We start from the raw sequence: 24,318 nt of genomic DNA, 5'->3' as shown, positions 1-24,318 counted from the left end.
AGGGGGGAAGCAAATGAGTACAAAACAAATCTGGTCTATTTCTTGTTTTGATCCACTCCATCTATCTTTTACATCTTTGGCTGGCAGCAGACGGTGCAGAAGGACTGCATGCCATCCACATCTCATGGCTGCTCGGCAGAAGATGGTACAGTACGACTGCTAGCAGTCCGTATCGCCTGCCCGCTCACCATAAGACGGTTCAATAGGACTGACTGCAGGACTAAAGAGAATGACCTGCTCAAGTCACTCCAAATTTAGTCCCTGTGCCCATGTCTGCCCAGGCGCTCCTGATCGACCTCACAGAGGCGACCAGGAGCACCTCAGACATGACGATGATGGCTACCAGTCGTACTGTACCGTCTGCTGCCACAAGGCAAGGGATTGCTGCTACTGTGTAGCAATGCCGTACCGCGTCTGCCAGCACCCAGGAGACATAGGGTGACGGTGACCTGAGCGGGCTCCATGCTTGCCGTGGTATGGCGTCTGCACAGGTAACTCAGGAAAAAAGGCGCGAAATGATTGTCTGCCCTTGCTTTCACGGGGGGAGGGAGGGAACGGGGGCCTGACGATATGTACCCAGAACCACCCGCAACAATGTTTTAGCCCCATCAGGCATTGGGATCTCAACCCAGAATTCCAATGGGCAGTGGAGACTGCGGGAACTGTGGGATAGCTACCCACAGTGCAACGCTCCGGAAGTCGACGCTTGCCTGGGTACTGTGGAAGCGCTCCGCCGAGTTAATGCACTTAATGCACTTAGAGCATTTTCTGTGGGGACACACACACTCGAATATATAAAACCGATTTCTAAAAAACCGACTTCTATAAATTCGACCTAATTTCGTAGTGTAGACATACCCTAAGGTGGATACAAAAGCTGGCTAGATTGTTGGGCTCAACGGGTAGGGATCAACGGCTTGATGTCTAATTCGCAGCCGGTATCAAGCGGTGCCCCAGGGGTCGGTCCTGGGACCGGTTTTGTTCAACATTTTTATTAATGATCTGGATGATAGGATTAATTGCATCCTCAGCAAGTTTGTAGATGACACTAAGAAGGGGGGAGAGGTAGACACGATGGAGGGTAGGAATAGGGTCCAGAGTGACCTAGACAAATTGGAGGATTGGGCCAAAAGAAATCTGATGAGGTTCAACAAGGACAAGTGCAGAGTCCTGCACTTAGGAAGGAAGAATCCCATGCACCACTACAGGCTGGGGACCGGCTGGCTAAGCAGCAGTTCTGCAGAAAAGGACCTGGGGATGACAGTGAACGAGAAGCAGCATATGAGTGTGCCCTTGTTGCCAAGAAGGCCAACGGCATATTGGGCTGTATTAGTAGGAGCAGTGCTAGCAGATCGAGGGAAGTGATTATTCCCCTCTATTCGACATTGGTGAGGCCACACCTGGAGTACTGCATTCAGTTTTGGTCCCCCTACTACACAAGGGATGTGGACAGATTGGAGAGAGTCCAGCGGAGGGCAACAAAAATGATCAGGGGCTGGGGCACATGATTTATGAGGAGAGCCTGAGGGAACTGGGGTTATTTAGTCTGCAGAAGAGTGAGGGGGGATTTGATAGCAGCCTTCAACTACCTGAAGGGTAGGGTTCCAAAGAGGATGGAGCTAGGCTGTTCTCAATGGTGGCAGATGATGGAACAAGAAGCAATGGTCTCAACTTGCAGTGGGGGAGGTGCAGGCTGGATATTAGGAAACATTATTTCACTAGGAGGGTGATGAAGCACTGGAATGGGTTACCTAGGGAGGTGGTGGAATCTCCATCCTTAGAGATTTTTAAGGCCTGGCTTGACAAAGCCTTGGTTGGAATGATTTAGTTGGTGTTGGTCCTGCTTTGAGCAGGGGATTGGACTAGATGACCTTCTGAGGTCTCTTCCAACCCTAATATTCTATGATTTTATGATACAATCAGTCAGATTAACTTGTAGGTTGTGTGGATCCGTTGTCCAGCAACAAGGGAAAGAAAAACATTTAAAAAAAAAAAGGAAATTGTGATTATAAAATCACAGAAGTGGGCAGGGTGATTCAGGGGCAAGTATAATATCTGAAACTATTTTAAACTTTTTTTTTCTGTCTGGTTTTCAGTTGAGAGTATAATTTTCATTTGCGCAGGAATACAAACTGAGACAGGCTGAGCGCTTCCAGATTAGCAGGAATAACCGCGTACAAGGTTTGGTGTGGGTTGCATATTCTGGCACAGAACTAAACATGCTTTCCTAATATATATGGCCTATTAGTAAAAGCACGTGGTGAAACAATCTCAGATAAAAAGGTATTTGATTTTTATGTAAGATGTATATCTGCACCTATTGCTTAAACTATGGGCAAAGGTCTGACTAACCTAAACAGGTACAATGCCTTCATGACCTATGGACATATCAAAAGGCAACTACAAATAGAGGCACGGTGCATCAGCTATCTTTGTTTTGCTCTAATCTCTCATCTAGGAATGCGTAGTCAATTGTCCATCCTAAATGTATGTGCCTATATTAAAAAGGATGGGTTATTACTAATCTAGCTTTGTGGCAGACTTTCAAGAGAGAGAATAACATCTATGGCAATTTACGGATACTTTTTGGTTTGTTTAATCTATTTCCTGGCATAAAATAGTGTACCTGGCAGAATGTACCTGGAGTGCTGCCACACACATTTGGTGCACCGTGACGTGCTTTGTACTGTACATGAATAGAACACATGAACACAGTAGGCAGAGATGAAGAAAAACACCTGAGTAAATACAGATTTAGGAGCTTAACTTTGGACCTTCCGTTTAAAAATTTTGACCAAGGATTTTTAGCCTTTTGTATACAAATTCAGGACCTTTTAAAAACAGGATGCCTCTAGCCAATGTGCAAAAATGGATGCACAATTGGGCACCTACATTTGCGGGCTCATTTCAGGCAATTATTCTAAATTGTGATAGCTGCATACATCAGTTTGTGTATGCTGACACAGAGTCGGAGTTGAAGGCCAGAAGAGACCATCCCATCAGATTCTAGGCTGACCTCCTGTTTATCACGCAGTTATCCCTTGAATTGAACCCAATAATCTGGATTTTAGACTAAAGCATTACAGTTCTCAACAGACTAAACTAGTGTCAGAGTAGCAGCCGTGTTAGTCTGTATCTGCAAAAAGAAAAGGAGTACTTGTGGCACCTTAGAGACTAACCAATTTATTTGAGCATAAGCTTTTGTGAGCTACAGCTCACTTCTTTGGATGCACTCAGTGGAAAATACAGTGGGGAGATTTATATACATAGAGAACATGAAACAATGGGTGTTACCATACACACTGTAACGAGAGTGATCAGGTAAGGTGAGCTATTACCAGCAGCAGAGCGGGGGCCGGGAGAACCTTTTGTAGTGATAATCAAGGTGGGCCATTTCCAGCAGTTGACAAGAACGTTTGAGGAACAGCGGGGGGTGGGGTGGAGGGGACTAAACATGGGGAAATAGTTTTACTTTGTGTAATGACACATCCACTCCCAGTCTTTATTCAAGCCTAAGTTAATTGTATCCAGTTTGCAAATTAATTCCAATTCAGCAGTCTCTCATTGGAGTCTGTTTTTGAAGTTTTTTGGTTGAAGAATTGCAACTTTTAGGTCTGTAATCGAGTGACCAAAGAGACTGAAGTGTTCTCCGACTGGATTTTGAATGTTATAATTCTTGATGTCTGATTTGCGTCCATTTATTCTTTTACGTAGAGACTGCCAGTTTGACCAATGTACATGGCAGAGGGGCATTGCTGGCCTACATGATGGCATATATCACATTGGTAGATGTGCAGGTGAACAAGCCTCTGATAGTGTGGCTAATATGATTAGGCCCTATGATGGTGTCCCCTGAATACGTTTGTGGCACAGGTGGAGAATAGGAAGGGTGACGTGCACCAATGTCCCAAACTGGTGGTGACCCTGGGGATCATAGCACACAAGGGTGAGAAAAGAACCCCAAGGATCTAGCCACGCTTGAATGGTTAGTTGAGTTAATTAACGTGTTAACTAACACTACTGTGAGCGCTAGTGTAGACACCGCACTAGCACCTACCATCCCGTCCAGGGGCGCTAGGTAAGATGCAGGGTACATTCCCCTCCCCTCAGGCGGGACAATGAGGGAGCAGGAGCGCGCTACTGAAGGGAGACGCGAGGGAGGCCGCCCAGCGGGCTGCTCGCCCCCGCCGCGCGGGGCAGGGGAAGCGCAGGGCACGTAGCTCGAGCCCCGCTCTCCGCCAGGACCCCGCCAAAACTGCCTCCCCCACCCTAGCCGGCGGAGAGAGGCGCTCTCCGCCCCGTCCCGCGAGCCGGCCCCTAACCCGGCCCCCACAGCACCCGGAACCCCTCCCACCCGTCGCGAGCCCCAACTTAACTACCAGCCCGCTCCGCCCCGCTTACATAACGGCTCCCGCAGCCTCTCGCGGGACTCCCGCCTCCACGTCACCGGCAGACCAGACGGCGACAACATGGCGGAGCGGAGGAGACATAGGAAGCGGATCCAGGTATGCAGCTTCCCGCGGGGACTCGTGGCGACCTCCTGCCCTGTCTCTGCTCCCGCTCGAGCACCCTGCGGCCGGCCCTGCTCCCCGCCCCCGACGCCTGGAGGCCCCCGGCCTCCTGCCCACCCTCGGGCCCCCCACCAGCCTCTCGCCTCAGCCCCTGACTCCCTCCCGTAAGGCCCTGCCCGAGTGCCCCTCTCCTCCCTGGAGCACGCCCGCCTGAAGCCTGCGCGCCCCGCCGCATACCCCGCTCCCCACCCGCGTGCAAAGCCCAGCCCTGCGCACAGCCCACCTGTCCCACTGGCACCCTGCCTCATGTGACCACACACGGACCACGGCTGCATGCTACCCTTGTTGTGGTACCGTAGCAATACATCAGCTCCGTGCTGGCCTGCGTGCCCCCACCCAGCTCCTGTGCATGCTCACATAGCCTCCCCCACCGACACACCTGTGCAGAGGGGCACCCCCAGTGCGCTACACCTGTCGCAAAAGCGCAGCTGTGCGCTGGCCATTGAATTAATGGGAATAACCATTTTCTTCCTTTTGGAGGAGGTGACGGAAGGGGTTTCCACATCCTGGAAACTGTCTGAATTTCTCATACCTTCTTGCAGCTTAAAGACCTATTCAGTTGTAAGCAAAAATATGTGGAAGGGATTTTCTTCATAATATGGCTTAAAACTTTTCATTCTTTTTCTTAAAGAGGCAAGGTGGGTGAGGTAATATCGTTTATTGTACCAGCTTCTGTTGGTGAAAGAGATGAGCTTTTTTTGAAATTTAGACAGATAAATGATTACTTTTGTGAATGGTGGGTGTCTTTTCAGGTACAGTAAATCATCCCTCCTACATCTCCCCCACCCCTCAAAAAATCCTGTCGTCTTTAGATATTAAAAAGTTTATTTAGACAAATACTAACGAAGTGGGAAGGAGCTGTTTTCAGTAAATATTCAAGGGGGGGAATAAAGCATTTATTACAGCTGGAGCAATAAAGGCATCTGTAGTTCAGGTTGCCAAAACATATTGGGTGGGATCCACAATGCTACTTAGGTTCTTAAATCCCAGTTTTCGTGTCACTGAGATCCATAAAACACCCACTAAATGCTGTAGGTGTCTAAACTCATTTGGCACCTAAGTTTTCAGGGTAAGTTCTCCTTTGTGCCTATGTTTATGTCTCTGAGAGTGTACATGTCTGCCTTCCTCAAGGGGTTGAGACACCATCTCCTGCCTAAACCCCAGAGCAATTCACAAGATCTGGAAAGATAGGCATTTGGCTGCCTATCTCACATACGTGGCCTAAACTGGTAGGTGGCCTCTAAATCTGCTTACCAGATTGGGTCCCATTCAGTATCTGGCCGGAGGAGGAGGTGGTTCCCATCTTATAACTTTAGCCCCCTGGTTAGAGCATTCACCTGGGATGTGGGAGATTCCGGTTCAATTCCCCCTTCTCTAGCAGAGGGAGGATTTGGATGGGGTATCCCACATCTCTCAGGAGAGTACCCTAATCACTGATGTTAGGTTCCCTCAATGTCTCCTGCTGAAGCTGGTCCACTGTGGATAAATAATAAGTGAGTGGAGCAGAGAGACTGAAGCCGGGGTCTCTGATTTCCCAGGTGGATGCCTTACCCACTGTACTACAGTCATTCTCTCCCCCTGTTTCTGGCCCAATGACGATTTAATGATTTATCCACAGTGGAACAGTCATTGAGCAAGAGAGAGTTTGAGAATTTACAAGTTATTTTGTTAAGTTAGTTTAAGTTAAAAACAAACCTTTAAGAAATTAAGGAGCTATCAGTCTTTTCTTTGTCCAAATGATTTTAACAATGGAATAATGCAGGCATTTCAGACTTCCCATACAGTTAAAATTAATTGAAATCTTGTGCAGGAGCACAGGGGGAACCCTGGAAGCACAGAGAGTCTCACCCTCCTTCACATATCACCAGTTTCGCTAATACAACCCTCTCTCTCACTTAATAAGTCAATTGCAAATTAAGGGACATATTCTCCAGTATGCTTAATTCTGCTCTAATGATGCTAAGCAGTTGTAAAACCATCTTAACTAGCTGACGTGCTCTGGCTGTTCTGGTGTACTGGTGAATTTGCCCCTAAATTTCAAATTTCAAAAAAAGATCTTCAAATAATTAGAAATGATGTATGGTAATCTTCTTCTTAGGTTTCTTGTTTAGTATTCATGTATGAAAAAACCCTAGAGAAATTACAAGAGAACAAACTGCATTAACATGGAATTAAGTTTGAGCATATATATCAAATAATCAGTAACTTCTCAATTGAAAACATTATAGAGAAGTTGTAATTATCCTAAAACCAAGCATTACAAACACAGAAAATGATGCCATGCAGGGAGGGGAATATGTAAAAAAAAAAAAATCTGTCTTTAGAAATAAATTTAATCTGGGATCACAAATACTACATTACTTCAGGGCAGAGATAAGGTTGTTTAAATTTCTTCACCATGTTTTTTTTTTTTTAACCTGAATATGTTTGGAGTTCTTTTAAATGTAACCTTAACTCTGAATTTCCTGGGTTTGTAATGTATCTTTTGGGAATAATTACACCATCCCTGAAATGTTTTATATTGTTACATTACTGATATATATTCCCTGGCAAAATATACTAAAATGAAGTTAAGGTTGAGTGTGTGTGTGTGTGTGTGAACTCATGGAGGCAGTGTTCATGTAATGAATTGTAGAGTCGTACAGTTTGTGTATTTATTCACTTTGATCATTTCACGTGCCCTGTCCCCACTAATCTATCACACTGGGACTCATTCTAGCATGCCATGCCCATGATCAGTGTCAAACGGCTGCCATTAAAAAAAGAAAAAACGGTCAGAGAAATGTTTCTTCTTCCTTCCTCCCAATTTGGAATTTTCTGGGGGAAGAAAATCATACCTGGTTTGGCCCAAGAAGGGCAGGATTCATTCTTGTGCTTGTGACCTGTTCTTTTTTTAAAAACTTTAAAAGAAATTACTATTAAAAAAAGAAAACTGGAAAAAGCATATTTAGAACAAGAAAATAATTAGGTGCTTACAAGTTAGAATTGCATCCATTGCAATAACAATTTAAATATGACATTTAATGTCTGGTGTAATAACAACCTAAGGCTCCAATCCTGCAAAACTCATACGTGTATTTAAAGCATTTAAGAAGTACTCCTGAATTTAACAGGACTACTCACATGCTTAAAGTTAAGTATGTGTATAAGAGTTGGCAGGACCGAGGCCTAAATTTGTAACACAAATATATAGATAAACATATGTTGCCTTCTTAGCAGTTTCTCCATCATATATCAAACAGAATGTAGGAGATGAGTCCACAAAGAGAGTACTCTTTAATTCGCAGAGTTCTTAATTGGCCAAAATGAGTCAGTTGTTTTTCTTAGCTTCTCGGACTGATTTGGCATAGTTCAAAAAGGAACACCAGTTTTCAAAGTAATACTGCAAGCTGCCTCTATTAAGGTAGTCAATTTTTCCATTATAAATGTATATCCGATTTTCTGGAACCAAGGGTGAATCCATGAAGCAATGTAGGCTCCTAACTTCTATTGTAATCGGTGGAAGTTAGGAGCCTTAATATAAGTTAGGAGTCTACGTTGCTTTGTGGACTCCACCCTAACTGTTGATTATAGGCTGGTATTTAAACTTCCAATCATTTGCCATCACTAAAAGTTTGCAGATGACACACACATTGGGGGAACGGTAAATATTGAGGACAGGTCACTAAAACACAGCAACCTGGATTGCTTGTTAAACTGGGCACAAACAAACAATATGCATTTTAGTATGGCTAACGTAAATGTATTCATCTAGGAACAAAGAATGCAGGCCATACTCACAAGATAGGGGAACTCTATCCTGGAAAGCAGTGACTGAAAAAGATTTGGTGTCATGGTGGATTATCAGCTGAATATGATTTTCTAGTGTGATGCTGTGGCCAAAAGGACTAATACAATCCTTGGATGCATAAACAGGGGAATCTCGAGTAAAAGTAAAGAGGTTATTTTACCGTTGTATCTGGTACTGGTGCAACTGCTCCTGGAATACTGTGTCCAATTCTGGTGTCCACAATTCTAAAAGGATGTTGAAAAATTGAAGAAGGTTCAGAGAAGAACCATGAGAATGATTAAAGGATTAGCAAACCTGCCTCATATTGGTAGACTCCAGGAGCTCAATTTATTTAACTTAACAAAAAGAGATGGTAAAGGGGTGATTTGATTTCAGTCCACAAGTATCTACATGGGGAATACATATTTTTATAGTGGGCTTGTCCATCTAGCAGAGAGGTATAACACAATCCAATGGCTGGAAGTTGAAACTAGACAAATTCACGCTGGAAATAAGGTGTAAATTTTTAACAATGAGAATTATTAACCACTGGTACAATTGATCAATATTCATGGTGGATTCTCCATCACTAGTAATTTTTAAATCAAGATTGGATGTTTTTCTAAACAATACGCTCTAGGAATTATTTTGGGGAAATTGTGTGTCCTGTGCTATACAGGAGGTCAGACTAGATTACTACAGTTGTCGTTCTGGCCTTGGAATCTATGAATCTAGACATAAAACAATGAAGGAGGTTAGCCTCTTGACTTAGGCAAAATAAGAAAAAAACCAAGTTTCTCATATCCCACCAGGATTTATTTCCTTTCCATAGTTATGTAGTCTCTCATTTTCCCCATATCTAAGTTGTGTTGTTTCTCTCCGTCTAGAAATCCCACCTTCATCTCTTCCTTTTTACTCTGTTTCCACTCAGTGGTGTTTCCCTGCCACACAGCTCTCTTCTATGTAGTGTCCTGGCAGCAAGGTGAAATTTACTAAAATTTTGGTCTTTGAAGGATCAATAAAAAGGATTTTGGAGGTAAAGATTCTAGTAAATCTTAACTTGGGTGGCAGTTTAACTGAGGTAATAGGAAGAGCACTATATTAAACAAAATGTTGAAAAGAGAAAATCCTGAGGGAATCAGATTGCTAAAAATGGTGTGATACTTAGTGATATTGAGGTTTCTGAAGACCCAAGACTTTAATTTCTCGAGAAAGCTGTGTGTGTGTGTGTGTGTGTATATATATATATATATATATGTATATATATATATGTGTATATATAATAATAGGATGTATTTAAAAAAAATTTTCCTTTACAGTCTGCAGATTAACATCTGTTTAAGAAAGTCTAAATACATATGTTCAAAAAAGGTATTGGGGGGAGAGGGGGAGTTATTGTGTTTTTCTGTTACCCCGGAAACCTGATCCAAGGTGTTCTTTCATGTCGTTAACAAAACAAACATGTTTTATAACCTACAATGAAAGTATTCACTTAAACACAAAGTTGTCTTAGTCCAGTTCATTTGGACAGGTGTTCAGTTGAACATCACAGCTGGAACTGCACTGGCCAAATTCTAAAGTGGATAATTATATCGTGCCTACCTAAAATTGTGCCTATACTTGTATTTGGATAAATAATTAGTACTTATTAAATGCCTCTCATCTTAGTGTCACTGTATTTCACAAATATTAGTAAATATGACCACTATTACATAGATGGAGAAACTGAGGCAAAGATTGTGATTGGTCAATGCCTCAGTCCAAGTTGGTGGCAGACTTGGGAATAGAAATCCAGATTTCTTGATTTTTTCAGTCAGTTTCTCTAACTGCTATACACAGGCTTTTGGGATTCAACTAGATGAAAGATGTGCTGCTCATTATTTTTATGAAGCCGTTAACTTCATAATCCTACAGTTGGTTCTTCCACATTTGGGTTAGAATCTGTGGGTAGGACATTGTACAACAGCTTGCACCACTGTTTCTGTGGTTTACCCTTTCAGTGGATGAATAAAGGACTGGTCTTCAGAAGTGACAATAGAACACTTTTCACTAAAACTAAACCAACTTTCCCATTTGTTAGGGCTCTTTTCGGTTAGTTTCAGGGTGATTTTTTAAAAAAGGTCAGATGCTGGCTGGAGAGACAGGGAGGGAGAATGGCAAAAGGTAGAGAGGAGTGTACGCACAAGAGATGTCAGATAGTGGAGGAGGAAGAAAAGAAGAACAAGAAAAACAGGAGAAGTAGCAAAACAGGATATGAAGACAAAGATAATTTATTCCATGATAACAGCACTTACTGTCAGTCAGACAAGTAGTATGCTCTTCAAAAACACCAAGTCAGGTGTGGGGAAGGGCCAAATCACCTGGCATAAGGCTAGGAGAAAAAATTAGGCATGACCTTTGCTTTTAAAATGTTGTCCCCTCCTCCTATTTTGTCATTAATTATTAATTTTGAAATATGATACTTTTAGTTGTTGCACAACAAAATTAAAGCTATGACTGAATATAATAAAGGAAAAAATAGATGATTCTTTTTTAGTGAGAGATATTTATATGGGACACAATGTCAATGAGCAATAGTAGAGAGAGAAGGTGGGTGAGGTAATATCTTCAGTTGGACCACTAACAGATATTACCTCACCCACCTTGTCTCTCTATTTACCTGGGACCAATACGGCTACAAGAACACTGCAATGAGCAATATTGTTCATCCTTTTTTCTTAAAGGATGCATTTCTTATGGTTAAAATATAGTACCCCGGTAGTCTGGAGATCTTGCTTCTAGGCCTGGTTCTGCAACAGGCTTCCTTTGAGGGACCTCGGGTAACTCGCATATCAGTCACTTAGTCTAGAACAGGGGTCGTCAATCTATTGTACACATGCCAAAGATGGCATGTGAGCCGGTTTTTAATGGTACGCTGCTATCTGCCGGGGACAGCAGCATGCAATTAAAAATCCTGCCTGGCCTGGCCTACTCTTCTCCGCCCACTGCTCTCTCCTTGCAGGGCAGGCAAGCTTGCCCCTCCCTGTGGCCGATCAGCTGACAGCCCTTGTTATGGAAGGGGAGAGGGAAAAGCAGAGCCGCAGCAAGCTCTCTGCTCCGGTGATGTTGGGGAAGGGCGTGGAATCGGCATATCGCCTCCAGCCTCCTGCCGTGAGCCGCTCAGGGCAGGGGGCTGGGAGAACCCCCACGACCCCAGCCCTCTGCCCTGACCCATGAACCCTCCTCACACACACCCAGCCCTCTGCCCTCAGCCCTGCAACCCCCACACACCCCAGCCTCATGCCCTGACCCCTGCACCCCCCCACACCCCGTGCCCTGACTCTTGCACATCCACACCCACATTCCCACCTGCACCCCTTGCACCAAATGGAAGCTGCCCAGGTAAGCGCTCCACACCCAAACCTCCTGCCCCAACCCTGAGCCCCCTTCCTCATTCTAGCTCCTGGCCAGACCCTGCACCCCAACCCCCAGCCTGCTCCTTCACCCCCAGCCCTGTTCTCAGTGCACTCCCACCTTCATCTCAGAGAGAGGAAGAGAATGGGCCAGAACCAGGGAGAAAGTAGGTACTTACTCTGTGTGGACAGGGCCGGGACCCCAGATGAGCAGCGGGCTGAGGGGGGCCGGCAGCCAGGACCCTGGCTGGAAGGAGCCAGCAGACGGAACCCCAGACCGGCAGCGGGCTGAGCCACTCAGCCCACTGCTGGTCTGGGGTCCTGGCCACCAGCCCCGCTCAGCCCACTGCCAGTCTGGGGTTCTGGCTGCTGCGCTTGCCAGTCAGAGTCCTGGCTGCAGGCCCCGCTCAGCCCGCTGCCGGTCTAGGTGAACGGAACCCCGGGCCGGCAGCGGGCTGAGTGGACCGGCGGTATAAAATCAACATTTTAATTTAATTTTAAATGAAGCTTCTTAAACATTTTGAAAACCTTGTTTACATACAACAATAGTTTAGTTATATTATATATAGACTTATAGAGAGAGACCTTCTAAAAAATGATAAAATATGGTATTGGTATGTGAAACCTTAAATTAAAGTGAATAAATGAAGACTTGGCACACCACTTCTAAAAGGTTGCCGACCCCTGGTGTAGAGTTAGTCTTAGTCTTAGCTTATCACTTAGGGCTAGATTTTCAGGGATATTTAGGTGCTTAAAGGTGGAGAGAGGCAGTTTTGTAAATCCCACTAAATACCTGAAGATGTAAGATAGACACCTAAATAATTCTGAAAATCTGACCCCTAGCCTTTGTACCTGAGTTTCCAATACTGACCTGCCTGATAGTTCTAAACTCTAATTAGATGCCTGTAAAGTGCTTTGAGATCCTTGGATGAGAGGTGTTTTAAAATAGCAAAGGGGTTTGTTTTTTTTTTTTTAGTGATATTTTTACCTTGACACATTTCTTAAATAAATGCTAAAGATGTTACACAAACCAACAAAGGCAAACAGAAAATAAATGTTGTTTCTCTAGGATACAGTGTAAGCTTTAATTTTTAATTTTGTTATTGTCTCCCATCTTTCATATGATTTAGTCAAGATAATTGAGTTTCACAAGCTTAGACATGTTGTGTGATTGAATTTTGTATAAAAATGTGTCCTGAATGAGTACATAATTTTTTGAAAGTGAAATTAGCTAGTTAATTTTTATTTATTTATATTTAACTCATAAGTGAAGTCTGTCCCAGGTTCTAGCACCATTGTCATCCATTAAAAACACTCTGATCAAATACAATCCTTTTCAGACTAAACAGGAACACATTCTTTTCTCCACTAATGTCTCCCACCAGAAAGCAAAACATCTGGACAGGCAAGTGAGTGAAAACTGCGGTTTACCATAAACTCAGCAACTCACAACTGTAACTTGAGCCTGTACATCAGAGGTGGGCAAACATCTGGCCCGAGGGACGCCCCTGGCCCCTCCCCTGCTGTTCCCCCTCCCCCACAGCCTCAGCTCACTCTGCCACCAGCAGCACAGCTGCAGAGCCATGGCCTGACCCTATGCTCTGCTGCACGGTGGCGTGGCTAGCTCCAGCTGGGCGGCATGGCTGCCTGTCCTGGTGTTCTGGGTGGTGCAGCTATAGCACCGCCAGCCACCAGTGCTCCAGGCAGCGTGGTAAGGGGGAGGGAACAAGGGGTGGGGGGAGTTGGATAGAGGGCAGGGGAGTTCGGGGTGGTGGTCAGGGGGCAGGGGTGTGGATGGGGTTGGGGCAGTCACAGGGCAGGGAACAGGGGGCATTGAATGGGTGCAGGGATCCCCGGGGGGCAGTCAGGAATGAGAGGAGGGGTTGGATGTGGCAGCGAGGGGCAGTCAGGTCTGGGGCTGGTCAGGGGACGGAGTGGGGGGGAGGGGAGTGGATGAGGCAGGACTTCTGGGTGGGGGGGCTCATCAGGGGGTGAGAACCAGCCCTTCGGACAATTTTGGAAACCCGATGTGGTTTCCAAAAAGTTTGCCCGCCCCTGCTGTACATGCTTGCTTACTTTTTATAAAATATCCACTACCATAACTCCTATTAGGAGACCCATCTTGCAATGATTAATAGCTTATCTAAATAAATTTCTTTCAAATTCTTTCAAAATAGTACAGATCCTTAGCCCAAACTAAGTCCTATTTGTGCCACTATACTGAAGGATGCTGTGAAGGTGTAGTTGGGGAATACCCTGGTGACCCAGAACTGGTATAATAGAATGCTTGGAGGACTTTTGGGGGATAGCATGATGCTGTACTCAGGGGTTGTTCTGTTGACATAGGATCACCAGAGGACTGTGGCTGCTTTAATTTATGCCCCCCAAAGTGGGAGGAGGTGTTGGAAAGATAGTATAATGACACCTCTGCCTCCTCCCTAGTATACACTGAATAGAGCTCTGGTGTGCCTTAGGATCCATCCCAATGTTTTGAGTGTAAAAACAGCATTTAACTAAAATAATTTTAACACAGTTGCAGTACTGTAATAATAAGAGAGGAGATGTTAGAACAAGGGACTGAGAGTCAGGCTCTATATCTGACTTCCCAGCTCCATCACTTGCTGTGTAACCTTGGACCAGTCACACAGGGCCTGTTTTTTCAGACTTACTGAACATCCACAAATCCCACTACAGTTAGTGGGACCTTTGAATGTCAAGCAGCTCTGAAAATGAAGCTTGTAAATTCTCTCATTTCCTCATTTGAAAATTGAGTAAAATATTTACTCCACTTCATAGATGTTTTGAAATCCTGAAAAGGTGCTATAGAAGTACAAAGTATTATTACTAAATATTCATATGGATAAATTCAAAGATTATTTAGAAGTGTGATCACTTCTTTAGTGTTAGAAGGACACCAAGATTCTTAATATTTTGTCTTCACATTAAATATCTTGTTAATGACAGTCCTCATTAGTTCTATTATGTTTTTCCAGAAACTTTGTTTATATTGTGACAGGGAAACATCCTATTTTAGGTCATGTCAATCCTCTCACAAATGAGAAGAGCCTCAGTGAACAAGTCACACCTACGTGGGAACAAAAGAGAGAGAAGCTTAAGACCAGTTTAGCATGCGCAGGTTTTAAAAACTTCAGAAGTTTTCAATTTGTCAAATATCTATAGCTCCGTTCTGTTTGGGTCCATGCAGAGCCATCATTAGCATCAATGGAAATTACAAATGCATGTTGAGGGGAGATTAGAGTACATAGGGTTAACGGTTTCATCTGGATCTTCACCAGGCCTCCATTTGCAGGAATAGTTTTGAACCTGCAATCATTTGAGGAAATAATTTAGGCTATTTGTGCTTGCAAATTACATAAGTAATCTGTTATTTAGGCATTTAGATGACATAAAATGTGCCTACAAGAAAAGGAATGTGCATAAATGGAAATTAGGGCTGAAATTCTGGCCCTGCTCAAGTTAATGGGAGTTGAAATATTTGTTGTTTTGATATTCTTAGGTCTGAAATAGAGGTCTGTCAAATTGCATCTTTAAAAAGAGCAATATATTTAAGTTTCTGACACGTTCTGTGTTTTGGTGGGTTTTTTTTGTTTTGTTTTTTAAATATATGCCCGTGTACACTTGGTAAGAGCTATTTAACTCTGGAATGGCCTCCCAAGGGAGAGCCCTATTGCTTAGAACACTGAAAACTAGACTGGACAGAACATTAGAAAATGCACTGTAGGTAGGGAACAATCGTGAACTGGCCGGATAACAGGCAGGGGAAAAACATAAGCAAGACTAGCAGTAAAATTAAGCATTGATGGAAAATGTGAATGATTTTTCCAAGAGAGCATTTCCATACTCTGCATTGTGAAATAAGGACATTTGTCCTGTAGGGAGCTATTGTACTAAATATAGGTTATTTGATAGGGTGGAAACTCACAAATATTACAAAAACTTTAAGTGAAAATTAACCCATTGTATTTATTCCTCCGTATTTATAACATCAGTATGCATGTCAAAGTATCAACACAACAGAGCGAGTCAGTTCATATCAATTATAGTTGCATTAGTTATGTGTGGTGTTTGGGTATATCTATTTGTGTAGATTTTTTGTTTATGCATTGCTATGGGATAGATTTACAAAGATTTCAAGTGAAGATTCAGAAATCAAGTAGGAGCATGGAGAAATGCTTCATTTTGCCTATATAAGGGCTAATGTACAATCATCCACTGTAGTACAGGCATGTGCGTTCAACCTTACGTGTGTTGCATATATATGTGTGTACAAGATACATGCTCCAAAGGATTTAGTCTGGAAGATACTGGCATTCTGAGAATTACCCAGTACATTCTGTCATTTGGTAAAGTGTGTGTCGTATGTTAAGTGTAATTTCCTTTTCAAGTTGTCCATTCAGATAGGAAAGGCAACAGCGTGCTCAGGTGGGATGACCACTCATCAACCAATTTATTTTACAAGCTCTTCCTGTTTGTGTACAAATTGTTTAATTTTGGTAATACCCTCTCACTCTGTCTAAAACTTTTCAGTTTGGTTTTAAAAAAATACTTGATCTTTGCATTTCCATTTAAAGTGTTTATTGCAGAATTAAAATGTATTGCTATAAGTGCAAGACCAGAAGTGGTTCATGACAGGCATGTTATGGATTAAAAATAACTAATACATCTATAGAGCATTCATATTCCATACTGCCATGTAAGTGACCCAGCCTGTTCTAGTGCCGTGCTCTGCAGTCCTGCAAAGCAAGCACAGGCACAGAGATGATACTTTCAGTTTCATGACATAGCATTATTCTGCAGTGACTGATCTCTGAGTGTTATTTGGGTTGCAGAGACACTCTAATATATCACTTTACATTCTTACAAATATGTTAATATTCACACATGCAAAACAGCTAATCCTTCTCCTCAAATGCCCATTTTTGTGAGGATAACTGAGGTTTCTACATCTTAGCCCAGCACATTTTTGTCTTGTTACTTCCTTTCTCCAAACTGGTAGCATCTCTTCAATTGTTGTCTCAATTTCTGCTTGTAAAGTCATTCTTAAGTCATGTGGTATCACCTACAGCTACCAGTCATAAGATTCTGTAAGTGCCTCCCTACCTTTAAAGACTTCATCAGTTTCTATTCCTTTTCCACATTAGGTTCAAGCTTCTCATTGCATTAAAGGTTTTGTGCCACTCAGCTCTGCCAACATGTCTGCACATTTATCATCTGACAGTCTCTGACTCCTGGGTTCTCCATTTTGTCTCTTTCCACTCTCAACTTTATAATTTCTTTCATGCGGTCCTGTATGCTTAGAACAGCATCCCACCTTCCATGTGCCAAGCGCCTTCCTTCTCCTCCTCAGTTCCTCCTTTAACTCACTCTTGCAAAGCCTTCAAGCTTTGATCTCATGACGTGGTCTTCAAACTATCTCAGAACTGAACTTTTGGCTCAGTTTGTCTTATGCAGACTGAAAGCTCTTTGGAGCAAGGACCATGCTGTTCATTATTTATATATTGCCAAAAAAAAAAAACTTGGTGCTTTTTAAAATAATTGAGATTTAAGTTAAAATGAAACTCTCTTGGCTGTATTTAAACCAGTATTAATTTTATATTTTTATATTATAGGAAGTTGGTGAGCCGTTCAAAGAGGAGAAAGCTGTAGCCAAATACCTACGTTTCAACTGTCCTACAAAATCTACCAACATGATGGGCCACAGAGTTGATTATTTTATTGGTAAGATTATCTATAACCAAATAATGATACTGCATATTTACTAATATTGTACTTTTTTTTAAATTTAGGTTACTAGTATTTTTAATTAGTAAGCTGTGTAAGGTTTATAGCCCAGGAAAATTAACAAGGCACTTACTAGTCAGAAGATTACATTTACCAACCTGAAGCAGATGCAGAAGACACAGTCAGGAGGAAAGCAGAAGTGAGGTCCAGAGTAAGACGCCCTGGTGAAAAGCCTGGTCTGTCTTCCACCCCTATCTGCTGGTAAGGGAGGAGGATTGAGATTTCTAACAGGCAGTTGTCCCTGCACCCTGCTTGGGGGCTCTAATGTTCACGTTGGTCACTGAGTAGTAGGTGTCTGATAAATCTGACACCACATCCCACCTCTAGCTGCTGAAAGGGAGCAGTAGCTTTCTGTCTCTTCCCCATCCTCTTGAGTATCCTGGTTGCTGTGAAAGGGACAGACTCTGCTACTTTACTTCCCCAGAGCCTTCAAGCTGCTGGGGGGAAAGTGGCAGCAAATTTCCACTGCACAACCCCTCTCTTCATCTCCAGTTTTTGGGTCTTTTTTCTCTGTGAATAAAGCCAGAGCTTTGTCAAACAGCAATAGCAGCATTAAATTAATATGATTAAAATTAATATGACCCCTCGAGGGGTCTGAATGGAAGCAGGAAACTAACCTGAATCTTGTTGATTTAATTGTCTTGCTGCCTCTCTGAGCTATGAGGAGTAGCAGAGGTACTATTTGCAGACTTTGCAAGACAATACTACATTGGCTATTCTGTTCTCATCCAGAAACTTATTTGTAATGATAAGGGGTATAAATTATCTTTTAATATGAAATTGATGGCGTAGTCTCTCATAATCACTAGGGAAAGCTTCCCATGTGCCATGGCCAGTGATTTTTTTTTTCAAACTCTATTTTTAGTTCACTTTTCATTATGAAGTAATGTTACAAAAATTGTGAGGGGTGGCATTAGGACTATGAGACAAGTCGTCCTACTTCTACTTATAACTTCATACAGACTCCTTTCTGTAGCCTTGGTCGAGCTTCTGAACCTTCCTGCCCTAGTTTCTCCATCTGTAAAATGGAAATGAAGGTAATTACATACCTCAGATGGGTGTAGTGAGGTTCAATTAATCTTCATAGTGTTTTTCAGATATAAAGGGCTATGTAAGAGCTATATACTTGTATTATAACTTTCTTGGTAGTTTGAATGGTTATATTTTTCAATCACTTATTTTCCTTGTAACTTTTGGAGATGACATTGTATTACTGGTAAAATTTTATACAAAAATGGCAGTAATATAACAGAAAATTCCACTCTCATCAAATGAAGGCATTTCTTGCTTGAGTGTTCAGTAAGTCATGCTGGTGTTTAAAATGTTAATCATTTGTTTTATTTTTTGAAGGGCATCCATCACCTCCTTTCTCCACCCCTCTCCCATCCCACCCTTAAAAGCCCCAAGTTAAGGTGACTGTCCTGGCTGAAGGGGTTAAGGATACTACTTTCACTTGTACCCATCCCCTACTGGCTTAGGAGTAAGGCATGTGTGGTGTGGTATCAGGATTACTCCACCTGTATTTGGTATAATGGTGCTGTAATACTATAGTAGTTCAAAGTCTCAGTTTTGCCTGGTTAGAAAAAAAAAGTGCTCTATTGTGTATCCCTCAGTGTTGCAGGGAAACCTCAACATGGGCACCCCCCTGGTGCCGACATTAGTAGCACAGGCGTAGCCCACCTCAGTTTCCATTTCAGCTGCCTATGCAAATGAATATTGTCTCTCTCAGCAGCAAATTCAAACCCTTTTATTCATATAAAGTGCCACAATCTTCAGATCCTTCATGGTAACAACAGTTTCTCCCAAAACAGAACACAGCATTCTTCCAGGTTACAACATAGAACTCTTCAATCCCGTTCAGAGGTCACCATTCTCTGGTTGCCCACCTGAGAGTTGTTAACCGTTCAACCCCAGTTTCTTTATCCCTGTTCTAGAATCCTCACTCTCCAGGGCATTCACCTGAGAGTTCCAAGACCAGTTTCTTTCTCACAAGTCGTCTTGTATAGCCCCACATTAGATCCCTGCAGTATTCCACTCCCCAGACCTCCTTACCTATGAGTTTTACCTCTGGTCCTGGGGATCTTCTTCTCCTTGCATCTAGGTCTGGCTTACACTGATCAGACTGGTTCTTTCCCTTGTTCCTAAGGCCTCTGCACAAGCTTTCCTGCAACTCATAAAAGGTTCCCCAGCGCTAGTCAGTCCTCCCAACAGCTTTCCTCAGAACTTGTCACCAGCAGCTCACAGTTACTGTTTTCCTAGAGTTCTTTCCCTCTAGCCACTCTTTGCTACTCTTCTGTTTCTCCTCTGGTCTCAGGCTGCTCATGCCTCTTCCTGACTCTGACATGCTCATACTCTCTCTTTGTCTCAGTCTCCTCCTTGTGATATGGCCTTGCTCTGAAGCCCAATTGGGAGGCACCTGACCAGTCACAGGTGCAGTGGGCCCCCCTCTGTCTTAAAGGGGCAAGTTTCACTGTGACATCCAGAATACAGCCAAGATGATCAGTGTATTCCTAACTGTTTGGTTTTTTTTCTTCTTCTTTTGCTTCAGGTTCTCCTTCTAAACCATTTGTCTTGTGTTGATTAGGAAATAATTTAATTCTTACTGTGGGATATAAAACAGAATTGTAAATAGGATGAAATTCAAAAAGGACAAATGCAAAGTACTCCATTTAGGAAGGAACAATCACTTGCGCGCACACACAATGGGAAATGACTGCCTAGGAAGGAGTACTGTGAAAAAGGATCTGGGGATCATAGTGGACCATAAATTAAGTGAGTCAACAGTGTAACCTTGTTGCAAAAAAAGTGAACATCATTCTGGGATGTATTAGCCAGGAGAGTTGTAAGCAAGACACGAGAAGTAATTCTTCCGCTCTACTCTGCACTGATTAGCCTCAGCTGGAGTACAGTGTCCAGTTCTTGGCATCACATTTCAGGAAAGATGTGGACAAATTGGAGAAAGTCCAGAGAAGAGCAACAAAAATGATTAAAGGTCTAGAAAACATGACCTGTGAGGGAAGATTGAAAAAACTGGTTTTGTTTAGTCTGGAAAAGAGAAGACTGAGCTGGGACTTGATTTTCAAGTACATAAAAGGTTGTTACAAGGAGGAGGGAGAAAAATTTGTTCTTCTTAACCTCTGAGGATAGGACAAGAAGCAATGGGCTTAAATTTCAGCAAGGGAGGTTTAGATTAGACATTAGGAAAAAATTCCAAACTGTCATGGTGGTTAAACAGTGGAATAAATTGCTTAGGAAGGTTGTAGAATCTCCACCTGTCATAAATATGAAGGGAAGTGTAAACACCTTTAAAATCCCTCCTGGCCAGAGGAAAAATCCTTTCACCTGTAAAAGGTTGAGAAGCTAGGATAACCTCGCTGGCACCTGACCAAAATGACCAATGAGGAGACAAGATACTTTCAAAAGCTGGGAGGAGGGAGAAAAACAAAGGGTCTGTGGCTGTGTGATGCTTTTGCCAGGGACAGAACAGGAATGGAGTCTTAGAATTTAGTAAGTAATCTAGCTAGATATGCGTTAGATTATGATTTCTTTAAATGGCTGAGAAATTAAGTTGTGCTGAATAGAATGGATATTCCTGTCTGTGTCTCTTTTTGTAATTTAAGGTTTTGCCTAGAGGGATTCTCTGTTTTTGAATCTAATTACCCTGTAAGGTATTTACCATCCTGATTTTACAGAGGTGATTCTTTTTTACTTTTTACTTCTTCTTCTATTAAAATCCTTTTCAGAAACTGAATGCTTTTTCATTGTTCTTAAGATCCAAGGGTTTGGGTCTGTGGTCACCTATGCAAATTGGTGAGGATTTTTACCAAACCTTCCCCAGGAAGTGGGGTGCAAGGGTTGGGAGGATTTTGGGAGGAAAGATGTTTCCAAACAACGCTTTCGTAATAAATAAACCCAGATAAACGTTCGGTGGTGGCAGTGGAAATCCAAGGGCAAAAGGTAAAATAGTTTGTACCTTGGAGAAGTTTTAACCTAAGCTGGTAAAAGTAAGCTTAGGAGGTTTTCATGCAGGTCCCCACATCTGTACCCTAGGGTTCAGAGTGGGGAAGGAACCTTGACACTATCTTTGGAGATTAAGAGCAGGTTAGACAAACACCTGTCAGGGATGGTCTAGATAATACTTAGTCCTGCCATGAGTGCAAGGGACTGGACCAGATGACCTCTCGAGGTCCCTTCTAGTCCTATGATTGAAAGAATAGTTCAGCAATATATTTTGCCATGAAGCTGTTCTAGAGTTCCAAAATCCAGTCCAATCACATGGAACACAGTTAAGTCCTTACTCCAAATTCAAGTTTGTTGGAAGTGTTTTCATTAAGTTTACACTTTTCTGGTATGATGCTCTGGCATTGTACGGAGCATAGTTATGACATTGTTTTTTTAAAAAAAAACCCTCAGTAATACAGATTGTAAAACAAAAATGTGTAATATGCCTGACTAAAGAGTGAAAAAATCATAACTCTTTTCCTAGCTACACACACACACACAGCTGTGTTTGTGTTTTAAATTCATACAACCTTGAAGTGGGAGATCACATGGTATAATCAATACCATTAATAGAATGCTTCAGTAATGATTGGCTGAAAGCAATATAATTGGAGTACAGACTGGCAGACTGTTTGTGCAATAGCTATTGTACAAAGTGTAAATATTAAAAAAGAGGGGGGAAAAGGATGCATCATCAGTTGTGCCAGAGCTCCAGTCCGTGCAGCTGAAGGGTTGGACAAAAATAGTTCTCCTGTAAATTACCTTCTCACTAAACACCTGACTGCAGCGGCCCCCACAGAGCCATTTTGTAGCCAAGGAGTACCAGAGCACAGCAGCACTCCAGCCAGGCCTTGTGTCCCGAAAATGCCCTCTATGATGAGACTGGGAAGCAATGCTGTGGGGCTGGCTACATTATCTTTCCACCACCTGAATATTCCACTATGCCAGAGAAATTCCCATATTCTGGTATCTGGTTAAGATGGCTTGAAGGCTGCATTGTACTACCAGGGCAAAGTAACTTTATTGGGGGCCAGGATCTGTCCTGGAGCCTTTAAACTTCTAAAGTAACTAATTGGATCTCTCAGAGTTGAGGTTTGGTTGTTTTAAGCTTTAAAATCTTCATTATGATTTCAGACACTCTTTCTGAGCCTGTATGCACATGCTTACACCTTCGTACATGTTTGGACATTTGGTGTCTGCAAGCCAGTTTATACAGAAGGTGTGGGACAGCAATTTTGTGGGACAGGTTAATCAGAATTTTCCAGGATAAACAAATACCTCTACACTTGTTCCTTTGATCTCATCTGCTCCATGATTAGTGTATTGCTGTTACTTTTAGAGCCTGGACATAACAATCCATTTCATATTTTGTGCCAGATTTTTGCTTTACATAGTTACATGGCTCCCTTTCATAGAATTTGGCCAAGAGTATTTAAAGATTTAACTGTCACATTAAAAATAAAAAATCATGCCTTGAAATACATTTTTAAAATCTGACTTTTTTTTAACTACTTACATGTTTTACTTCCTGTATTTCAGCTTGGCTAGTAAAAATGGACTAATCAGTTTAACTTTTTTGATTTTCATTCACTAGCAGCACAAACTACTGTAGAGGATAATTTTTTTTTTTTTAAGGTTCCTTTGGAATTTCTTAAACAGAAAATCCCCACACCTTAGTTTTGGAATTATAACAAAATTCTTATTTAGGATAGGATTTGCTCTTGCAATGTCCTGTTAAAATTGGTTTGTAATATAATATTGTAAAAAGTATGCATCTGAACCTGGATTCTTTATGTAGTCGAAGTTCCCATTTGTATCAGTGGGAGCTCTGTTGCAATAGTGTAGCCTATCTCTCTAAGAGTGGGGTGGGGGAGGGTTGTTTCATTATGCAGGTAGGATTTTTTTTCCTGTATTTAGCAAAACTGAGAACTAATTACAGATTCTGTTTTTGTAGTATTTGGGTAGATCAGATATTGAAGTGAACTCTTTCTATATTTTATCACAGGTTTGTTTTTCCTTTTTTCCTTTCAGCCTCAAAAGCTGTGGACTGCCTTTTGGATTCTAAGTGGACAAAAGCCAAGAAGGGAGAAGAAGCCTTATTTACAACTCGAGAGTCTATAGTTGACTATTGCAACAGGTATGGCCTTTTAGTCAAGATAAATAGTCTTAATAACAAGTACAATTTTCAAAAGCGTTAAAGTCCCATTTTCTGAAGGTCCTAAATCACTTGGGCCCTTTTGAAAATGGGACAGCTACTTTCAAAAATTGTTTTCACTATTTTTCTTAACCTTTTGTGTGTACCTTATAGTTACTTCAAAAGAGACTGTTGAAGCAATGTATGTTTATTTCTATGTTACTGATACAACACCACAAATATTTTTTCAAACATTCTAATCATAATGTAGTTTAATAATTGTAATTATATCACTGTTAACAATTAGAAGAACTTATTGGGCCCGATCCTGTAATAACTGGTGGCTTTGCCATTGGAGCAGCACCCCTGGAGGAAAAAGGAGACAGTAAAATAATAGCTAAGTGAAAGTATCTTTCTCCCAATTTCACAAACATTGTAATGTTTATCTAGCAGAATAGCTGCTCTTTCAGATGAAGAAAGTATTTCTTCACACAACACACAGTCAATCTGTGGAACTCTTTGCCAGAGGATGTTGTGAAGGTCAAGACTATAACAGGGTTCAGAAAAGAACTAGATAAATTCATAGAGGATAGGTCTATTAATGGCTATTAGCCAGGATGGGCAGGGATGGTATCCCTAGCCTCTGTT

The 24,318-nt window shown here is 42.2% G+C and overlaps 1 protein-coding gene across 1 annotated transcript in view; it reads left to right on the top strand.

Annotated features, from left to right (window-relative positions):
- The first annotated feature begins 4,349 nt into the window (after positions 1 to 4,349).
- SEC62 (SEC62 homolog, preprotein translocation factor) overlaps positions 4,350 to 24,318 on the top strand; it is a 36,605-nt gene continuing 16,636 nt past the window's right edge. The window contains exons 1-3 of the mRNA XM_084639157.1: positions 4,350 to 4,505; positions 17,363 to 17,471; positions 23,568 to 23,673. Of these exons, the coding sequence (XP_084495283.1) occupies positions 4,470 to 4,505; positions 17,363 to 17,471; positions 23,568 to 23,673 (251 nt within the window). The 5' untranslated portion in view covers positions 4,350 to 4,469. The remainder of the gene's footprint in view (positions 4,506 to 17,362; positions 17,472 to 23,567; positions 23,674 to 24,318) is intronic.

The sequence above is a fragment of the Lepidochelys olivacea genome (genome assembly GCF_965140295.1).
Source record: "Lepidochelys olivacea isolate rLepOli2 genome assembly, chromosome: 9".
In the NCBI taxonomy this organism is placed as follows: Eukaryota; Metazoa; Chordata; order Testudines; family Cheloniidae; genus Lepidochelys; species Lepidochelys olivacea.
This window is presented reverse-complemented; position numbering and strand designations above follow the sequence as displayed.